The sequence below is a fragment of the Staurois parvus genome, unplaced genomic scaffold (genome assembly GCF_062004578.1).
Source record: "Staurois parvus isolate SC_StPar_1 unplaced genomic scaffold, SC_StPar_1.0 ptg000230l, whole genome shotgun sequence".
Taxonomy (NCBI): Eukaryota; Metazoa; Chordata; class Amphibia; order Anura; family Ranidae; genus Staurois; species Staurois parvus.
This window is the reverse complement of record NW_028318026.1, coordinates 6,594,662-6,616,536: the sequence shown is the minus strand read 5'-3', so window position 1 is coordinate 6,616,536 and position 21,875 is coordinate 6,594,662. Positions and strand designations below refer to the sequence as shown.

At 48.9% G+C, this 21,875-nt stretch overlaps 1 protein-coding gene across 1 annotated transcript; it reads right to left on the bottom strand.

Moving 5' to 3' along the window:
- Position 1: 1 nt before the first annotated feature.
- On the bottom strand, positions 2 to 12,995 carry RBIS (ribosomal biogenesis factor). The gene is made up of 4 exons (XM_089679720.1): positions 12,882 to 12,995; positions 1,204 to 1,323; positions 991 to 1,098; positions 2 to 101 (listed from the first exon to the last, which is right to left on the bottom strand). The coding sequence occupies exons 2-4, from the start codon at positions 1,315 to 1,317 to the stop codon at positions 33 to 35; spliced, it is 291 nt and encodes a 96-aa protein (XP_089535846.1). The 5' UTR covers positions 1,318 to 1,323; positions 12,882 to 12,995; the 3' UTR covers positions 2 to 32.
- Between the last annotated feature and the right edge of the window lie 8,880 nt (positions 12,996 to 21,875).

Here is a 21,875-nt window from a genome sequence, read left to right as displayed (position 1 = left end):
ATAGATTTTAAATTATTTAATATAAAATGGGTCTATAGCTGTGAAAATAGATCTGCAGCGTTGTCAACATCTACCGGGGCTTCTGGTGTTGGCTTGGAAATCTAGAAAGAATAAACACACTTAGAACACAGTTCTTTAGTTTTTTTACACATCATTGAACTTTGAAAATGCAGATCAATTTTTTTTGCCAGTCTTCCATCTGTTACAAATACTCTTATGAAGAATTGCTTCCCTAACACAACTAGCAGTTGTCAAACAAGAAAAATAAACCCACGTACACTCCTAAAGGGGTATTGCAGTAAACGGAATACACACAGGGAACATCTCTGTAAATGGGTATAAATCGTTTGTCAACTTGCTATAGATTTTAACCACTTGACCTTGCTATAGATTTTAACCACTTGACCTTCATAACCAGGACTTTTTTTTACTATTTAGCACTGTGCTACTTCAACTGGCAATTGCTTGGTTATGCAACACTGTACCCAAATAAAATTTTAGATTTTTAGTTTTCACACAAAGAGCTTTCTTTTGGTGGTATTTTGATCACTTCTGGGATTATATGAATGAAAGACAAACATTTTGAATATAAGTTTAACAGAGTAGGAATTTTCAATCCAACTTAGGCAGAAATGTATTCTGCTAAAAAAAAAAAAACGCCCAACAAGTGTATATTTGGTTAGTGTCTCCAACTGGTTTTATATATTGGAATTTAGCTATGATGCTATACTGGTAATGGTGGTAAGCAACATCTTAAATTGCCTATCACAGTCCCACTCTAAGATGCTGACTGGGAGGTATGCTAACTGACATCAATACAGTGATCAACATAAAATGGCCTGGTCAGGAAGGGGGTAAATCCTCCAGGAGGGCAAGTGGTTAATAAAATGCATTTTATTCAGAATTGGTTAGCTGCATGAAACCCAGACCTAAAAGGTGTCCACAAATTTCTTGTGTGATTCAATTCACCGTAAAACATACTTTTATTACCTGGCTTGGCTTTGATGCAGTCATCTTCTTCAACTGGGCAACATCTTTGTGCAATTCTGTGAAAGCTTTGTTGACTTTGCTCACTTTGTCATTGTTGGAGATATTGATCTATTAAAGAAACAAACAGTATATTGAAAGGATTCATAATGCCAATAATATCCAGCTAAAAGGATTCATAATGCCAGTAATATCCAGCTAAAATAGAATACCTACTTTCTTTAGTGTGGATGTTACAGGTTTGGCTTTGTTTTTGGCTTTTACACTTCTACTGTTTGCGACATGAAATACATTACTTTGTTTCTGTCCTTTTCCTTTGCTTTTGGCCATTGTTTACTAAAAAAGAAAATACATTTATTGAACAAAAAAAGTAAATAAATCTTCGAAGCAGTAAACACATCCTAGGGCCCATCCACGTGGCGTACAGAGTCAGATACATATATTTCTGTGCCTGGCAGTACAAGTGTTTGGTATAGAGATGGGGGCAGCATCCTGTACAAATCGTGGAACGGCCGCAACTGTCAGCCTTCACTGCCTCTCGATGCAAATTATCTGTCTCCAGGCTGTGCAGTTACAAGCTTATAGCCACAGCATGTCATTGACTTGTATGTGCAGCTGTATACAGACATCTGACCCTTCTGGGAGCAGAAATATGCGATTTTTTTTTTTTTTTTTTTTTTTTTTGCACCCATGGGAATTAGTCTTAAGTAATCTAAAGTGCCATAAAACTGAGACATTGTAAAGTGTCATCTCTTTAGGAAATGTTTGTAAAGTACCAATATTTTTAAAGTGCAAACAGTTGGTGCACACAAGCATTGTACATGCATCTGTAGGGCCTCTTTCACATAGGGTGGCTAAGGTGGGGCAGTAAAAATAGGCTGCAGAGCCATGGCTTTGTTGGCAACCTAAACTGTAAAATACATCCAGAGGAGACTATTCACATGCTGCAGCCACCAAGTTTATTGTGACATGCCAGGTCAATAAGCCCTGTAAAACTCAGCTATCCGAGTCAAGGGGCCACACTGCAACTGCTAGCTAACAGCTTGGCTTGCAATGCATTAGCCACATTGGCATTAAGGAGGTGGCAGAATCACCTCTTCAACAGCTGACAGTGGCTGCTTAGCTGTACTCTGAAAATCAATCCACTGAGGACTTCTTTTCAGGCCATTTGCTAGTGTGAACCTAACCTAATAAAATGCCACTGGGGCTGAAATCAATGATTAGAAAAGTAGCACTCCAGGGGGAAGGGAGAGGCCCAACACCAATCAGTTGTCAGCCTGGTAAAGCCTGCATTTTATAAGTATCATTATAATAATACATCGGGGGCACAGCTGCCAATACTTTCTAGCAACACTATAATCATGGGTGTATATATACCGGTAGGCCAATTCACTAAAGGTTACCGCATGCGATAACACTGTCACATGACTCATTTGCATAAATTATCGCATGCAGTAACAATGTCCAGTTCACAAAAAAAAAGCTGAGGTATTTAACGCAAAAATAAAAAAATGTGTTGGTAAATACCGCATATAAAATATAGTAAGCTGACATCCAATTCACAAACAGAAGGGGGGGGGGGGTCTGGTATGACTATTAAAAGGAACCCCATGCCAAAATTTAAAAAAAGGTGTGGGGTTCCCCCCCAAATCCATGTTGGACTTGAAAGCTGTTTTTTTGGTGGGGGGGGGTCTTCCTTAAAATCCATACCAGACCCAAAGGGCCTGATATAAATGTGGGGAAAGCCCCACACACTTATTTTTTGCATCATTTGTAATTGCTGGCATGTTTTGTTTACATTCAGTGGCTGACAGCTCATGAGCCATCCATTGTTAAGGATTCCTTAAGACCCAGCTGTGTGATTACTGCATGAAAATATGCGGTGATTACCGCAATGCAGATATCTTACTGCAAGAGTTATTTACCGTAAAATTCTTAGTGAATTGCACATTTGCAAAAGATTTACCACGTGTTTTTTATTGCATTCTTTCAGTCATTATTTAACTTAGTGAATTGACCCCATAATCTGTAATTGCTGATCTTTTGAAAATGGAAGTTGCCTGTCTCTGGCAGTGATTTTAGTCTGTATAGCCTAGAACAAGCATACAGCCAATTAAATCAGAACGCCTGATTTGCAGGTTTATTCCAGACTCTGAAGCCACAGGAATCACATTATATGCCAATAACATTTTCAGAAGAGGTCAGTGACAGCCAATATAATATATTCAAAGATTTCTTGGAGGCCACTGTACAATGGAGCTCAGAGTGGGCAAGGGAGAAGGCTCAAATCAGTTATGCTGTAGTCCACATTTAAAAGTGAAATTCCAGCTATACACCGAACTATTCTAAGTTAGACCACAGAAGGTGACGCTTGGAGTGCACTGAAGTCGTGTCATCATGTCGCATAGGAGGTGGGGACAGAACACTGCTTTGCTCTTTGCCACACAACTGACCTGGTTTGTGCTGTGTCCTAGTTACATAAAGGACTGAAGTGGAGATAACCTTTATGAGGGTTCTTTCAGACTGTAGCAGTAACGGACATTCCCACTGAAAGTATGAGACTTTGAGTTGGGATGCCTTTGCAGATATGTGAGCTCTGACATCTGGATGTGTTGTATCCTCTATGGTCATATGGGGATAAGACTTTGCTGACAGGTGCAGGCAGGATCCATTTGTACATTGCATTAAATCTGGCCCCTCTCATGCAACCATTCTGATCAGGTCCTCCTGTCAGTTTTTCAGGTGGATATGATTGGGCAGTCCATTCATCTCTATGGACTCCCAAGCGGAAATGGACTTGTGTTTGTTTACACCCACCTACCTCCAATCCCCTAAACACAAATGGAAGAGGATTTGTCCTCTTCCATGTAGGCAGATCGAATTGGAAGTAGATGTAAATGGACAGCCAGATGTTTACACCAGACTGCCCCTAGAGCAGAGCAGGCACAGTCCATGTCCACTCTGCATAAACCGAGCAGGCATGGACCTGTCATCCACCTGCTCTTCTCAGCAGGGGATCAACTGACAGATTCCCTCCTGAGCAGATCCACCTTGTGTGAAAAAGGCTTAATAATGGTAATGGATCCAGCAGAAAAGGATCTTAAAGAGGAACTTTACTTTTGACAATTTTTTTTTTAATAAAGATGTACTTTAGAAAGGAACATATACTATATTGCTAAAAGTATTGGGATGCCCCTTCCAAATCATTGGATTCAGGTGTATAAAATAAAGCACCTAGGCATGCAGACTGCTTCTACAATTATTTGCGAAAGAATGGGTCGTTCTCAGAAGTGTGGCACCATGATAGGTTGCCACCTGTGCAATAGTGCATCCATGAAATTTCCTTGCTACAAAATATTCCACTTCAGTGAATGCACAAAGCGAGAAGCCACAGCAGACAACTTCAAATACTAAACAGACTACAGGTGACCTGTTTCCCTGTCCAGCTCTTACCCAGTCTGCTTCATCATCTCACCATTCTGTAACATGCACTCCCTAATCCTTCTCACTGTTGCATCCTCTCTCTTCAAACTCTCTCCTTCACCCCTCTTCTCCACCCCACAGCTTATATACAGTGGATATAAAAAGTCTACATACCCCTGTTAAATGTCAGGTTTATGTGATGTAAAAAAAAATGAGACAAAGATAAATAATTTCAGAACTTTTTCAACCTTTAACGTAACCTATAAACTGTACGACTCATTTGAACAAACTGAAATCTTTTAGGTGGAGGGAAAAATAAAAAACTAAAATAATATGGTTGCATAAGTGTGCACACCCTTAAACTAATACTTTGTTGAAGCACCTTTTGATTTTCTTACAGCATTCAGTCTTTTTGGGTATGAGTCTATCAGCATGGCACATCTTGACTTGGCAATTTTTGCCCACTCTTCTGTGCAAATCACTGCAAATCTGTGAGATTGTGAGGACATCTCCTGTGCACAGCCCTTTTCAGATCACCTCACAGATTTTCAATTGGATTCAGGTCTGGGCTCTGGATGGGCCATTCCAAAACTTTAATCTTCTTCTCATGAAGCCATTCCTTTGTTGATTTGGATGTATGCTTTGAGTCACTGTCATGCTGAAAGATGAAGTTCCTCTTCAAGTTCAGCCTGAAGGTTTTGTGCCAATACGGACTGGTATTTGGAACTGTTCATATTTCCCTCTACCTTGACTAAGGCCCCAGTTCCAGCTAAAAGAAAAAAAAAAACAGCCCCAAAGCATGATGCTGCCACCACCATGCGTCACTGTGGGTATGGTGTCCTTTTGGTGATGTGCAGTGTTGTATTTGCGCCAAACATATCTTTTGGAATTATGGCCAAAAAATTCAACCTTGGTTTCATCAGACCATTTTCCCACATGCTTTTGGGAGACTTCATATGTGTTTTTGCAAAGTGTAGATGGTTTTTCTTCATAAGAAAAGGCATTCGTCCTGCCACTCTACCCCATAGCCCAGACATATGAAGAATACAGGAGATTGGTGTCACATGTACCACACAGCCAGTACTTGCCAGATATTCCTGCAGCTCCTTTAATGTTGCTGTAGGCCTCTTGGCAGCCTCCTAGACCAGTTTTCTTCTCGTCTTTTCATCAATTTTGGAGGGACGTCCAGTTCTTGGTAATGTCACTGTTGCACCATATTTTTTTCCACTTGATGATGACTGTCTTCACTGTATTCCATGATATATCTAATGCCTTGGAAATTCTTTTGTACCCTTCTGATGGATACCTTTTTAACAATGAGATCCCTCTGATGCTTTGGAAGCTCTCTGCAGACCATGGCTTTATGTGACTAAGAAAATGTCATGAAAGACCTACTAGAACAGCTGAACTTTATTTGGGGTTAATCAGAGGCACTTTAAATGATGGCAGGTGTGTACTGACTGCTATTTAACAGGATTTTGAATGTGATTGCTTAATTCTGAAAACAGCTACATCACCAGTTATAAGAGGGTGCACACTTACACAACCACATTATTTTAGTTTTTTATGTTTATCCCCCCCCCCCCCCCTTGAAAGACTTCAGTTTGTTGCTCAGTTGAGTTGTACTGTTTATAGGTCACATTAAAGGTGGAAAAAGTTCTGAAATGATGTATCTTTGTCATTTTTTTACATCACAGAAACCTGACATTTTAGCAGGGGTCTGTTTTTATATCCACTGTACACCCTGTTCCAAATTATTATGCAAATTCTATTTAAGTGTCACAAAGATGAAATATTTAGTTTTTCAGTTTAACTCATGGATGGCATTGTGTGTCAGGGCTCTTTTGATCACTGAAAACAATCTCTAATACCTGTGATAATTAGATTGGCCGGTGAGCCCAATTTAAGGAAAAACTACTAAAGGAGGGTGTTCCACATTATTAAGCAGAGCACTATTTTCAAGCAATATGGGGAAGAAAGGGATCACTCTGCTGCCGAAAAGAGTGAAATAGTTCAAGGCCTTGGACAAGGTATGAAAACATTAGATATTTCACGAAAACTTAAGCGTGATCATCGCACTAGTAAGAGATTTGTGGCTGATTCAGAGCACAGATGGGTTTGTGCAGATAAAGGCACATTGAGGAAGATTTCTGCCAGATTCATGCATCAGATCAAGAGAGCAGCTGCTAAAATACCATTAATTAGCAGAAAACAGATATCTGAAGCTGCTGGTGCCTCTGGAGTCCCACGGACATCAAGGTGTAGAGTCCTCCAGAGTCTTGCAACTGTGCATAAACCTTCTATTCGGCCACCACTAACCAATGCTCACAAGCAGAAACGGCTGCATTGGGCAGAAAAATACATGAAGACTAATTTTCAAACAGTCCTGTTCACTGATGAGTGCCGTGCAACCCTGGATGGTCCAGATGGATGGAGTAGTGGATGGGTGGTGGACGGCCACCCTGTTCCAACAAGGCTGCGACGTCACCAAGGCGGTGGTGGAGTCATGTTTTGGGCCGGAATCATGGAAACAGAGCTGGTTGGCCTCTTTTGGGTCCCCGAAGGTGTAAAGACGACCTCTGCAAAGTATGTGGAGTTTATGACTGACCACTTTCTTCCCTGGTACAGAAGGAAGAACTATGCTTTCCGTAATAAAATCATCTTCATGCATGACAATGCACCATCTCATGCTGCAAAGAATACCTCTGCATCAATGGCTGCTATGGGATAAAAGGAGAGAATGTCATGGTGTGGCTTCCATCCTCCCCTGACCTCAATCCTATTGAGAACCTTTGGAGCATCCTCAAGCAAAAGATCTATGAGGGTGGGAGGCAGTTTACATCCAAACAGCAGCTCTGGGAGGATAATCTGACATCTTGCAAACAAATTCAAGCAGAAACTGTCCAAAAACTCACAAGTTCAATGGATGCAAGACTTGTGAAGCTGCTATCAAATAAGGGGTCCTATGTTACAATGTAACGTGACCTGTTAAAATGTTTAAAAAGTTAAAATGTTGTTAAAAGTTTGATTGAAATAGCTTTTGATTTCAGTAAATATGCTGCAAACACAACAAATGACAATTTTCAGTTCTTTACAACCTATAATGCGTTTTGAAACTTGCTGTGCGTAATAATTTGGAACAGTGCATTGTAAGTTTGTTTAAAAAAAAAAAAACTTATTAGATTTGTTCAATAAAATTTGAACTGTACTCTTAATAGTTGATAACATGAGAATTATGCTGACTGTTATTTACAATTATTTAGGTAAATGAAAAAAATATAATTTGCATAATAATTTGGAACGGTGTATATCACCCTCACTCCTGTTTTCATCTTGCTACTGTACTCAACTCCTGCTAATTCTGACCCCACATACTAATAAAACCTCCAGGACACTGGAATATGTCTCTCCATACAAGTCATACTCCCATATTACCACTCTCACCCTTCTGCATCTCCTAACATCTGGAGACATTTCCCCAAATCCTGGGCCTCTAGCTTTTTCCTTTGATCAACACACCTGGCAACCCCTATCCTCTAAAAGCAGCCGCAATCCACACAATCTAGTTACTATTCCTCTTCTTCCTAGAACCAGCCTCACCTTTTCCTGTGCCCTCTGGAATGCCCGCTCTGTCTGTAACAAACTCACCTCTCTCCATTACCCTTTTTTTTTTTTTAAATCACAAACTCTTTTAACCTACTTGCAGTTATGAAAACCTGGCTTCATGAATCTGACTTTCCCCTCTCCTGCTGCCCTCTCCCATGGTGGTCTACTCTGGACTTGCTCTCCCAGACTTAGTGGATGGAAAGGAGGTGGAATTGGAATCCTCCTATCCTCTCAAAGCACTTTTCAGGTCCTTCATTCAGCTCCCTCTCCTCATTTGAAGTTCACACTATTCATCTATTCTCTCCAGTTTCTTTAAGAATTGCTGTGATCTACTGACCTCCTGGACCAGTATCAAGCTTCCTTGATGACTCCTCTGCCTGCCTGAATGCCTTACTTTCTCTCCTCTGAAATTCCCACAATCATTGTTGGTGACTTCAACATCCCTGTTGTTAATCTTAACACTCCTGCTACCTCTAAACTTCTGAGCCTAACCACTTCTTTTGACCTAAAACAATGGACACATGCTTCTACTCACTGTAATGGTAACTGCCTCGACCTTGTATTCTCCTACCTATGCACTCCTTGCAACCTCACCAACTTTCCTTTTCCTCTCTCTGATCACTCCCTTATTCGCTTCACTCTCTCCTTGGCTTCCTCCTCCTTCTCTTCCAACTACCGAACAGTTACCCATAGAAACCTTCGCTATCTTAACCCTTCTTTTTTTGGCAACAGATTGTCTCTATGACAAAATCTCAGCCCTGTCCTGCCCCAAGCTGGCCACTTCTGTATACAACGCTACAGCCCTGGCAAACAGACAATACCAGATGTCTCAAAAATATAGCCGTGCGCTTGAGCATTTATGGCATAAGACTAAGACCCAGCAAGACTTCGACCAATATAAATCTGCCCTTAAAAAATACAATTCTTGTCTCCACACTGCCAAACAGACCTATTTTATCACTCTCATCAACACCCTCTCACGCAATCCCTGTCAACTCTTTTTTTACCTTTAACTCTCTACTTCATCCTTTACCTCAACCCACTAACTCACCGCACCTTCAGTGTCACTTACAACTCTACTTCCTCCTCCTCTTACTGTCGGGGTCCCTCAAGGTTCTGTCCTTGGACCTCTCCTATTCTCGATATACACATCTTCCTTCGGTCAGCTGATAGCTTCCCATAGTTGCCAATACCATTTCTATGCTGATGACACAAATCTATCTCTCTACTCCTCAGCTCACCCCATCAGTTTCCTCATATCACCAATTTACTAACAGACATATCAGATTGGATGTCACACCACTTTCTAAAACTCAATCTATCCAAAACTAAGCTCATAATATTTCCTCCCCCACATGCCTCTTCCCCTGATTTCTCAGTCAAGATCAATAGCACCACTATCAACCCATGCCAGAGTGCTAGGGGTAACACTGGATTCAGAACTATGCTTTCAGGCCCACATCCAATCCCTGTCCAAATCATGCCACTCTCAACCTCTGCAATATTTCCAGAATACGCCCCTTTTCAACCAATGATACCACAAAGCTCCAAATTCACTCCCTGGTCATCTCTCGCCTTGACTACTGCAACTCCCTCCTGATTGGCTCACCTTTACATAGGCTATGTCCACTCCAGTCCATCATGGATACTGCTGCCAGGCTCATCCACCTTACCAACCGTTCAGTGTCTGCTACCCCTCTCTGCAAATCCCTCCACTGGCTTCCACATGCCCAACGAATAAAATTCAAAAGACTAACAACTTACAAAGCCATCCACAACACTGCCCCCAGCTACATCACCAACATGGTCTCAAAATATTAACCAGACCACTCTCTTTGATCCTCCAAGACCTTCTGCTCTCTAGTTTCCATGTCACCTCCTCCCATCCTGTGGAACTCGCTACCCCAATCTGTCCAGCTATCTCCTAATCTATCCTTTAGACAATTTCTGAAAACCTCTTTAAAGAAGCCTATCCTTCTACCTAGTAAACTGCCATTTATTTCCTTTACCCCCCCCACAGCTATTACCTTTTGTATCACTCAACCCTTCCTCCTAGATTGTAAGCTTTAATGAGCAGGGCCCTCTGTTTCCTCGTGTACCAAACTGTATTGTAACATCTACTGCGTAAACTGTTGGCGCTAAATAAATCATGTATAATAATAATAATTCCACGATCAACTGTTAGTGGTATTATAACAAAGTGAAAAAAACTGGGAACAACAGCAGCTCAGTCACGAAGTGGTAGGCCACGTAAAATGACAGAGCGGGGTCAGCACATGCTGAAGTGCACAGTGTGCAGAAATCAACTGTCTGCAGTGTCAATAGCTAAAGACCTCCAGATTAGCACAACAACAGTGCAAAGAGAGCTCCATGGAATGGGTTTCCATGGCCGAGCAGCTGTATCCAAGCCTTACATCACCAAGTGCAATGCAAAGTGTTGGATGCAGTGGTGTAAAGCATGCCGCCACTAGACTCTGGAGCAGTGGAGATGTGTTCTCTGGAGTGACACATCATGCTTCTCCGTCTGGCAATCCGATGGACATGTCTGGGTTTGGCACTTGCCAGAACAGTACTTGCCTGACTGCATTGTGCCAAGCGTAAAGTTTGATGGAGGGAAGATTATGGTGTGGGGTTGTTTTTCAGGGGTTGGGCTTGGCCCCTTAGTTTCAATGAAGGCAATTCTTAAGGCATCAGCCTAACAAGACATTTTGGACAATTTCATGCTCCGAACGTTGTGGAAACAGTTTGGGGATTGCCCCTTCCTGTTCCAACATGACTGCGCACCAGTGCACAAAGCAAGGTCCACAAGTACAAAAGACATGGATGAGTGAGTCTGGGGTGGAGGAACTTGACTGGCCTGCAGAGTCCTGACCTCAACCTGAAAGAAAACCTTTGGGATGGATTAAAGCAGAGACTGCAAGCCAGGCCTTCTTGTCAGACATCAGTGCCTGACCTCACAAATGCACTTCTGGAAAAATGGTCAAACATTCCCATAGACACACTCCTAAACATTGTGGACAGCCTTCCCAGAAGAGTTGAAGCTGTTATAGCTGCAAAGGGTGGGCCAACTCAGTACTGAACCCTACGGACTGCCATTAAAGTTCATGTGCATGTAAAGGCATTGGTCCCAATACTTTTGACAATATAGTGTACATTCCACATTAATCATTATGCTACCAAAATTAGTGTGTTGTAAATTACCTCCAGCAGTACTTCTGTTTCCTCTTGCTGGAGGCAGCCATTTTGCTGAAGCTCAGAGCCCCTGAACAGCACTAAATAATAAAGTGTAACTAAACCCATCAATTTAACAGTTTCAAAAAACAGCTACATTCCTGGATTGCGAACTGTTACACTTGCTTGTGTCCTCAACAAAACTGTCAAACCATCAAATGGCTGGTGCCATAACTGATCACGTGCAGATCAAACAGAAGTAGTTTCCTTGGCTGTAGAGGATAGGAGGGTGTAATTCCTCTTTAAAGCATAACTTTACTCCTAACAATTCATAAAAGAATGTTCTTTAGCAAGAAACATACATTCTGCATTAATTAAGCTACTAAAATTAGTTTGTGCTGAACAGCAGTTAAAGCATAACTGCCATGGCGCTGCACATATGATCAGTTATGACGGCAGTCATTTGTTTGAGAGCACAAGTGAATGTGACAGTTAGCATTGCTGGACTGTCAGCAGATCGGCGTCTACAAATGCAGCACAGTGCCTAAAAATGGAAAGTAACTGAGCATGTGCAGAGCAGGGTGAGACAGTGCATCCTAATGGGGATCAGACAGCGGAACCAGCAGCTGCTATTGCAGGTGACTACCCATGAATCCTAATGGGGATCAGACAGCGGAACCAGCAGCTGAGAGGACAGGTGACAACCCATGAATCCTAATGGGGATCAGACAGCAGAACCAGCAGCTGAGAGGACAGGTGACTACCCATGAATCCTAATGGGGATCAGAGAGTGGAAACAGTAGCTGAAAGGACAGGTGACTACCCATGAATCCTAATGGGGATCAGACAGCGGAACCAGCAGCTGAGAGGACAGGTGACTACCCATTAATCCTAATGGGGATCAGACAGCGGATCCAGCAGCTGCTATTGCAGGTGACTACCAATGAATCCTAATGGGGATCTGAAAGCAGAAAGGCAGCTGAGATGACAGGTGACTACCCATGAATCCTAGAGGGGATCTGACAGGGGATCCAGCAGCAGATATGACAGGTGACTACCCATGATTCCTAATGGGGATCAGACATCAGAACCAGCAGCTGAGAGGAAAGGTGACTACCCATGAATCCTAATGGGGATCAGACAGCGGATCCAGCAGCAGAGAGGAAAGGTGACTACCCATGAATCCTAATGGGGATCAGACAGCGGATCCAGCAGCAGAGATGACATGTGACTACCCATGAATCCTAATGGTGATCAGAGAGCGGAATCAGCAGCTGAAAGGACAGGTGACTACCCATGAATCCTAATGGGGATCAGACAGCGGAACCAGCAGCAGAGATGCCAGGATAGTACACATTAAGATCACATGTGTCCAGCAGCAGGGATCTCAGAGAAGATATGGTGACTACACATGAATCCTTTACTCCCAATACATAATCTCTGGGTTCACATGCCCTGAACACACACAGAAGCAGGACAGCTCCAGTCGATGAGCACTGAACATGCACAGCCTGCCCTGTACTATAGGAGAAGCCCCAGGCCCGGACATAACAATCCGACTACAGGCTGCTCCTGGGCTCCTTCCCTCACTACATTATCCGGCCAGGCTGGACTAGAAGTGCCAGCCCCCTCCGACCTGTAATCCCTCCATAGCCGGTGTACCGGCCACTCTCCCCAATGTAAACACACATTACCTTCCTGCAACACGTGGACTGAGCAGAGCCGGAAGTCGAATACCATAGAGGCGGAGGACGGGCAGGTGGCACTCTGTACATGTCCGAGGTCTCTGTGGTGGTGGGAGGAGTGCGGTGTAGAGGCGGCCGGCGGTACTGCATGCCCTGTGTGTAGGAGGACTGTCCATCAGTACCTCTTACTCCATGTCTGGCTGAGAAGTGAACCTCCACGTGTATTCATTGAAAACAAAGAGGTCAATGCACTAAGAGATAAATACCATACAATTTTGAGTTCAAATAACTCGTGCGGCATTTATTTCAAAAGTAGTCTTTTCACTAAAAACACAAATTTACTGAGTTCATTAAATAGTTCTATTTTGCACCAGCACTTATATTTTGCATTATTTTCGATGGTGCTTTTTCACATTTTTTTGCTGGCTAACATTGCGCCAGAAGGCGCAAACTATGGAAAACTATGAAACATTGTAGTGTGCGTCCATTCACTAAATGATCTCCCTCTGGGGAAGGGTCACAATGTATTTCCATCCCTGAAGTCCGAGGAGAACATTGATACATTGATACATTGTATACGTATCACTGTCCGGCCAGAGCAGAGTTCCTCTAATTGTAATTTTCTACGTTTCCAACCCTCGGTTCACATCTGTGCGGGAGGTGCCGCATAAATACCTGCAACCACCCCACACACAGAGGAATGGGGGACCCCCACAAATATCTGCAACCGCACCCCCCACACAGAGGAATGGGGGACCCCCACAAATATCTGCAACCGCACCCCCCCACACAGAGGAATGGGGGACCCCCACAAATATCTGCAACCGCACCCCCCACACAGAGGAATGCAGGATCCCCACAAATATCTGCAACCGCACCCCCCCACACAGAGGAATGCGGGACCCTCACAAATACCTGCAACCGCACCCCCCCCACAGAAGAATGCGGGACCCCCACAAATACCTGCAACCACCCCCTCACACAGAGGACTGCGGGACCCCCACAAATATCTGCAACCACACCCCCCACACAGAGGAATGCGGGACCCCCACAAATACCTGCAACCACCCCCTCACACAGAAGAATGCAGGACCCCCACAAATATCTGCAACCACACCCCCCACACAGAGGAATGCGGGACCCCCACAAATACCTGCAACCACACCCCCACACAGAGGAACGCAGGACCCCACAAATACCTGCAACCGCACCCCCCACACAGAGGAATGCGGGACCCGAAAAATACCTGCAACCACCCCCCCCACACACAGAGGAATGCGGGACCCGACAAATACCTGCAACAGCGCCGCCCACACAGAGGAATGCGGGACTCCCACAAATACCTGCAACCCCCCCCACACAAAGGAATGCAGGACCCGCACAAATACCTGCAGCCTCACCCCCCCCCACACAGACCTGCAACCGCACCCCCCACACAGAAGAATGTGGGACCCCCACAAATACCTGCAACCACACCCCCCACACAGAGGAATGCGGGACCCCCACAAATACCTGCAACCACCCCCTCACACAGAGGAATGCAGAACCCCCACAAATACCTGCAACTGCACCCCCCACAGAGAGGAATGCGGGACCCCCACAAATACCTGCAACCACCCCCCCACACAGAGGAATGCGGGACCCCCACTAATACCTGCAACAGCACCCCCACACAGAGGAATGCGGGACCCCCACAAATACCTGCACCCGCACCCCCACACACACAGAGGAATGCGGGACCCGACAAATACCTGCAACCTACACAGAGGAATGCGGCACCCCCATAAATACCTGCAACCGCACCCCCCACACAGAGGAATGCGGGACCTGACAAATACCTGCAACAGCCCCGCCTACACAGCGAAAAGCGGGACCCCCACAAATACCTGCAACCACACCCCCCACACAGAGGAATGCGGGACCCCCACAAATACCTGCAACCACCCCCTCACACAGAGGAATGCAGAACCCCCACAAATACCTGCAACTGCACCCCCCACAGAGAGGAATGCGGGACCCCCACAAATACCTGCAACCACCCCCCCACACAGAGGAATGCGGGACCCCCACTAATACCTGCAACAGCACCCCCACACAGAGAAATGCGGGACACCCACAAATACCTGCACCCGCACCCCCACACACACAGAGGAATGCGGGACCCGACAAATACCAGCAACCTACACAGAGGAATGCAGCACCCCCATAAATACCTGCAACCGCACCCCCCACACAGAGGAATGCGGGACCTGACAAATACCTGCAACAGCCCCGCCTACACAGCGAAAAGCGGGACCCCCACAAATACCTGCAACCACACCCCCCACACAGAGGAATGCGGGACCCCCACAAATACCTGCAACCACCCCCTCACACAGAGGAATGCAGAAGCCCCACAAATACCTGCAACTGCACCCCCCACAGAGAGGAATGCGGGACCCCCACAAATACCTGCAACCACCCCCCCACACAGAGGAATGCGGGACCCCCACTAATACCTGCAACAGCACCCCCACACAGAGGAATGCGGCACCCCCACAAATACCTGCACCCGCACCCCCACACACACAGAGGAATGCGGGACCCGACAAATACCTGCAACCTACACAGAGGAATGCGGCACCCCCATAAATACCTGCAACCGCACCCCCCACACAGAGGAATGCGGGACCTGAAAAATACCTGCAACAGCCCCGCCTACACAGCGAAAAGCGGGACCCCCACAAATACCTGCAACAGCACCTCCACACAGAGGAATGCGGGACCCCCACAAATACCTGCAACCACACCCCCCACACAGAGGAACGCAGGACCCACACAAATACCTGCAACCGCACCCCCCCACACACACACAGAGGAATGCGGGACCCGAACAATACTTGCAACCACCCCCCCACACACACGGAGGAATGCGGGACCCGACAAATACCTGCAACAGCCCCGCCCACACAGAGGAATGCGGAACCCCCACAAATACCTGCAACCCCCCCACACAAAGGAATGCAGGACCCCCACAAACACCTGCAGCCTCACCCCCCCCACACAGAGGAATGCGGGACCCCCACAAATACCTGCAAGCACCCCCCCACACAGAGGAATGCGGGACCCCCACAAATACCTGCAAACACCCCCCCCCCCCACACACACACACACACACACACAACAGCCCCGCCTACACAGCGAAAAGCGGGACCCCCACAAATACCTGCAAGCACCCCCCCACACAGAGGAATGCGGGACCCCCACAAATACCTGCAACCACCCCCACACACAGAGGAATGCGGAACCCAACATATACCTGCAACAGCCCCGCCCACACAGAGGAATGCGGGACCCCCACAAATACCTGCAACCGCACCCCCCCCCCACAGAAGAATGGAGGACCCCCACAAATACCTGCAACCACCCCCTCACACAGAGGAATGCGGGACCCCCACAAATATCTGCAACCACACCCCCCACACAGAGGAATGCGGGACCCCCACAAATACCTGCAACCACCCCCTCACACCGAGGAATGCAGGACCCCCACAAATATCTGCAACCGCACCCCCCACACAGAGGAATGCGGGACCCCTACAAATACCTGCAACCACACCCCCCACACAGGAACACAGGACCCCCACAAATACCTGCAACTGCACCCCCCCACACACAGAGGAATGCGGGACACAAAAAATACCTGCAACCACCCCCCCCCCCCCACACCCACACACAGAGGAATGCGGGACCCGGCAAATACCTTCAACAGCCCCGCCCACACAGAGGAATGCGGGACCCCCACAAATACCTGCAACCCCCCCCCACACATAGGAATGCAGGACCCCCACAAATACCTGCAGCCTCACCCCTCACACACACAGACCTGCAACCGCACCCCCCACACAGAAGAATATGGGACCCCCACAAATACCTGCAACCACCCCCTCACACAGAGGAATGCAGAACCCCACAAATATCTGCAACCGCACCCCCCACACAGATGAATGCGGGACCCCCACAAATACCTGCAACCACCCCCCCCCATACAGAAGAACGCAGGACCCCCACAAATACCTGCAACCGCACCACCCACACAGAGGAATGCGGGACCCCCACAAATACCTGCAACCACACCCCCCACATAGAGGAATACAGGACCCCCACAAATACCTGCAACCGCACCCCCCCACAAAGAGGAATGCAGAACTCAAAAAATACCTGCAACCACCCCCCCACACACACAGAGGAATGCGGGACCCCCACAAATACCTACAACCGCACCCCCCCACAGAAGAATGGAGGACCCCCACAAATACCTGCAACCACCCCCTCACACAGAGGAATGCGGGACCCCCACAAATATCTGCAACCACCCCCCCACACAGAGGAATGCGGGACCCCCACAAATACCTGCAACCGCACCCCCCCCCCACAGAAGAATGGAGGACCCCCACAAATACCTGCAACCACCCCCTCACACAGAGGAATGCGGGACCCCACAAATATCTGCAACCACACCCCCCACACAGAGGAATGCGGGACCCCAACAAATACCTGCAACCACCCCCTCACACAGAGGAATGCAGGACCCCCACAAATATCTGCAAACGCACCCCCCACACAGAGGAATGCGGGACCCCTACAAATACCTGCAACCACACCCCCCACATAGGAACGCAGGACCCCCACAAATACCTGCAACTGCACCCCCCCACACACAGAGGAATGCGGGACACGAAAAATACCTGCAACCACCCCCCCCCCCCCCACACACACACACAGAGGAATGCGGGACCAGGCAAATACCTTCAACAGCCCCGCCCACACAGAGGAATGCGGGACCCCCACAAATACCTGCAACCCCCCCCACACAAAGTAATGCAGGACCCCCACAAATACCTGCAGCCTCACCCCCCACACACACAGACCTGCAACCGCACCCCCCACACAGAAGAATGTGGGACCCCCACAAATACCTGCAACCACCCCCTCACACAGAGGAATGCAGGACCCCCACAAATATCTGCAACCGCACCCCCCACACAGATGAATGCGGGACCCCCACAAATACCTGCAACCACCCCCCCCCCATACAGAGGAACGCAGGACCCCCACAAATACCTGCAACCGCACCACCCACACAGAGGAATGCGGGACCCCCACAAATACCTGCAACCACACCCCCCACATAGAGGAATGCAGGACCTCCACAAATACCTGCAACCGCACCCCCCCACAAAGAGGAATGCAGAACCCAAAAAATACCTGCAACCACCCCCCCACACACACAGAGGAATGCGGGACCCCCACAAATACCTACAACCGCACCCCCCCCACAGAAGAATGGAGGACCCCCACAAATACCTGCAACCACCCCCTCACACAGAGGAATGCGGGACCCCCACAAATATCTGCAACCACACCCCCCACACAAAGGAATGCGGGACCCCCACAAATACCTGCAACCACCCCCTCACACAGAGGAATGCAGGACCCCCACAAATATCTGCAACCGCACCCCCACTCAGAGGAATGCGGGAGCCCTACAAATACCTGCAACCACACCCCCTACACAGGAACGCAGGACCCCCACAAATACCTGCAACCGCACCCCCCCACACAGAGGAATGCGGGACACGAAAAATACCTGCAACCACCCCCCCACACACACAGAGGAATGCGGGACCCGGCAAGTACCTACAACAGCCCCGCCCACACAGAGGAATGCGGGACCCCCAGAAATACCTGCAACCGCACCCCCCACACAGAGGAATGCAGGACCCCCAGAAATACCTGCAACCGCACCCCCCACACAGAGGAATGCGGGACCCCCACAATACCTGCAACCGCACTCCCCACACAGAGGAATGTGGGACCCCCACAGATACCTGCAACTGCACCCCCCACACAGAGGAATGTGGCACCCCCACAAATACCTGCAACCGCACCCCCCCACACACAGAGGAATGCGGGACCCGACAAATACCTGCAACCTACACAGAGGAATGCGGCACCCCCACAAATACCTGCAACCGCACCCCCCACACAGAGGAATGCGGGACCCGACAAATACCTGCAACAGCCCCGCCTACACAGAGTAATGCGGGATCCCCACAAATATCTGCAACCGCACCCCCCACACAGAGGAATGCGGGACCCCCACAAATACCTGCAACCACACCCCCCACACAGAGGAACGCAGGACCCCCACAAATACCTGCAACCGCACCCCCCCACACAGAGGAATGCGGGACCCGAAAAATACCTGCAACAGCACCTCCACACAAAGGAATGTGGGACCCCCACAAATACCTGCAACTACACCCCCCACACAGAGGAACGCAGGACCCCCACAAATACCTGCAACCGCACCCCCCCCCCACACAGAGGAATGCGGAACCCCCAAAAATATCTGCAAGCACCCCCCCACACAAAGGAATGCAGGACCCCACAAATACCTGCAACCCCCCCCCACACAAAGGAATGAATGACCCCCACAAATACCTGCAGCCTCACCCCCCCACACACACAGACCTGCAACCGCACACCCCACACAGAAGACTGTGGGACACCCAGAAATACCTGCAACCACCCCCTCACACAGAGGAATGCAGGACCCCCACAAATATCTGCAACCACACCTCCCACACAGAGGAATGCGGGACCCCCAGAAATACCTGCAACCGCACCCCCCCACACAGAGGAATGCGGGACCCGAAAAATACCTGCAAACCCCCCAACACACACACACAGAGGAATGCGGGACCCGACAAATACCTACAACAGCCCCGCCCACACAGAGGAATGTGGGACCCCCACAAATACCTGCAACCTCCCCCACACAAAGGAATGCAGGACCCCCACAAATACCTGCAGCCTCACCCCCCCACACAGACCTGCAACCGCACCCCCACACAGAAGAATGTGGGACCCCCACAAATACCTGCAACCGCACCCCCCACACAGAGGAATGCAGAAACCCCACAAATACCTGCAACCGCACCCCCACACAGAGGAATGCAGGACCCCCAGAAATACCTGCAACCGCACCCCCCACACAGAGGAATGCGGGACCCCCACAATACCTGCAACCGCACCCCCCACACAGAGGAATGCGGAACCCCCACAAATACCTGCACCCCCCACACAGAGGAATGCGGGACCCCCACAAATACCTGCAACCGCACCACCCACACAGAGGAATGCGGGACCCCCACAAATACCTGCAACCACACCCCCCAAACAGAGGAACGCAGGACCCCCACAAATACCTGCAACCAAACCCCCCCACAAAGAGGAATGCAGGACCCGAAAAATACCTGCAACCACCCCCCACACAGAGGAATGCGGGACCCGACAAATACCTGCAACAGCCCCGCTCACACAGAGGAATGCGGGACCCCCACAATACCTTCAACCACCCCCCCACACAGAGGAATGCGGGACCCCCACAAATACCTGCAACCACCCCCCCACACAAAGGAATGCGGGGCCCCCACAAATACCTGCAACCGCACCCCCCACACAGAGGAATGCGGGACCCCCACAATACCTGCAACCGCACTCCCCACACAGAGGAATGTGGGACCCCCACAAATACCTGCAACTTCACCCCCCACACAGAGGAATGCGGCACCTCAACAAATACCTGCAACCGCACCCCCCCACACACAGAGGAATGCGGGACCCGACAAATACCTGCTACCTACACAGAGGAATGCGGGACCCCCACAAATACCTGCAACCACACCCCCCACACAGAGGAACGCAGGACCCCCAAAAATACCTGCAACCGCACCCCCCCCACACAGAGGAATGCGGGACCCGAAAAATACCTGCAACCACCCCCCCACACACAGAGGAATGCGGGACCCGACAAATACTTGCAACAGCCCCGCCCACACAGAGGAATGCGGGACCCCCACAATACCTGCAACCGCACTCCCCACACAGAGGAATGTGGGACCCCCACAAATACCTGCAACTGCACCCCCCACACAGAGGAATGTGGCACCCCCACAAATACCTGCAACCGCACCCCCCCACACACAGAGAAATGCGGGACCCGACAAATACCTGCAACAGCCCCGCCCACACAGAGGAATGCGGGACCCCCACAAATACCTGCAACCCCTCCACACAAAGGAATGCAGGACCCCCACAAATACCTGCAGCCTCACCCCCCACACAGAGGAATGCGGGACCCCCACAAATACCTGCAACCACACCCCCCACACAGAGGAATGCAGGACCCCCACAAATACCTGCAACCGCACCCCCCCACACAGAGGAATGCGGGACCCGAAAAATACCTGCAACCACCCCCCCACACACAGAGGAATGCGGGACCCGACAAATACCTGCAACAGCCCCGCCCACACAGAGGAATGCGGGACCCCCACAAATACCTGCAGCCTCACCCCCCCACACACAGAGGAATGCGGACCCCCCAAAAATACCTGCAAGCACCCCCACACACAAAGGAATGCAGGACCCCCACAAATACCTGCAACCCCCCACACACAAAGGAATGCATGACCAACACAAATACCTGCAGCCTCACCCCCCCCCCCACACACACAGATCTGCAACCGCACCCCCCACACAGAAGAATGTGGGACCCCCACAAATACCTGCAACCACCCCCTCACACAAAGGAATGGAGGACCCCCACAAATATATGCAACCGCACCCCCCACACAGTGGAATGCGGGACCCCCAGAAATACCTGCAACCACACCCCCCACACAGAGGAACGCAGCACCCCCACAAATACTTGCAACAGCACCCCCCCACACAGAGGAATGCGGGACCCGAAAAATACCTGCAACCCCCCCCCCCACACAGAGGAATGCGGTACCCCCACAAATACCTGCAACCTCCCCCACACAAAGGAATGCAGGACCCCCACAAATACCTGCAGCCTCACCCCCCCACACAGACCTGCAACTGCACCCCCCACACAGAAGAATGTGGGACCCCCACAAATACCTGCAACCGCACCCCCCACACAGAGGAATG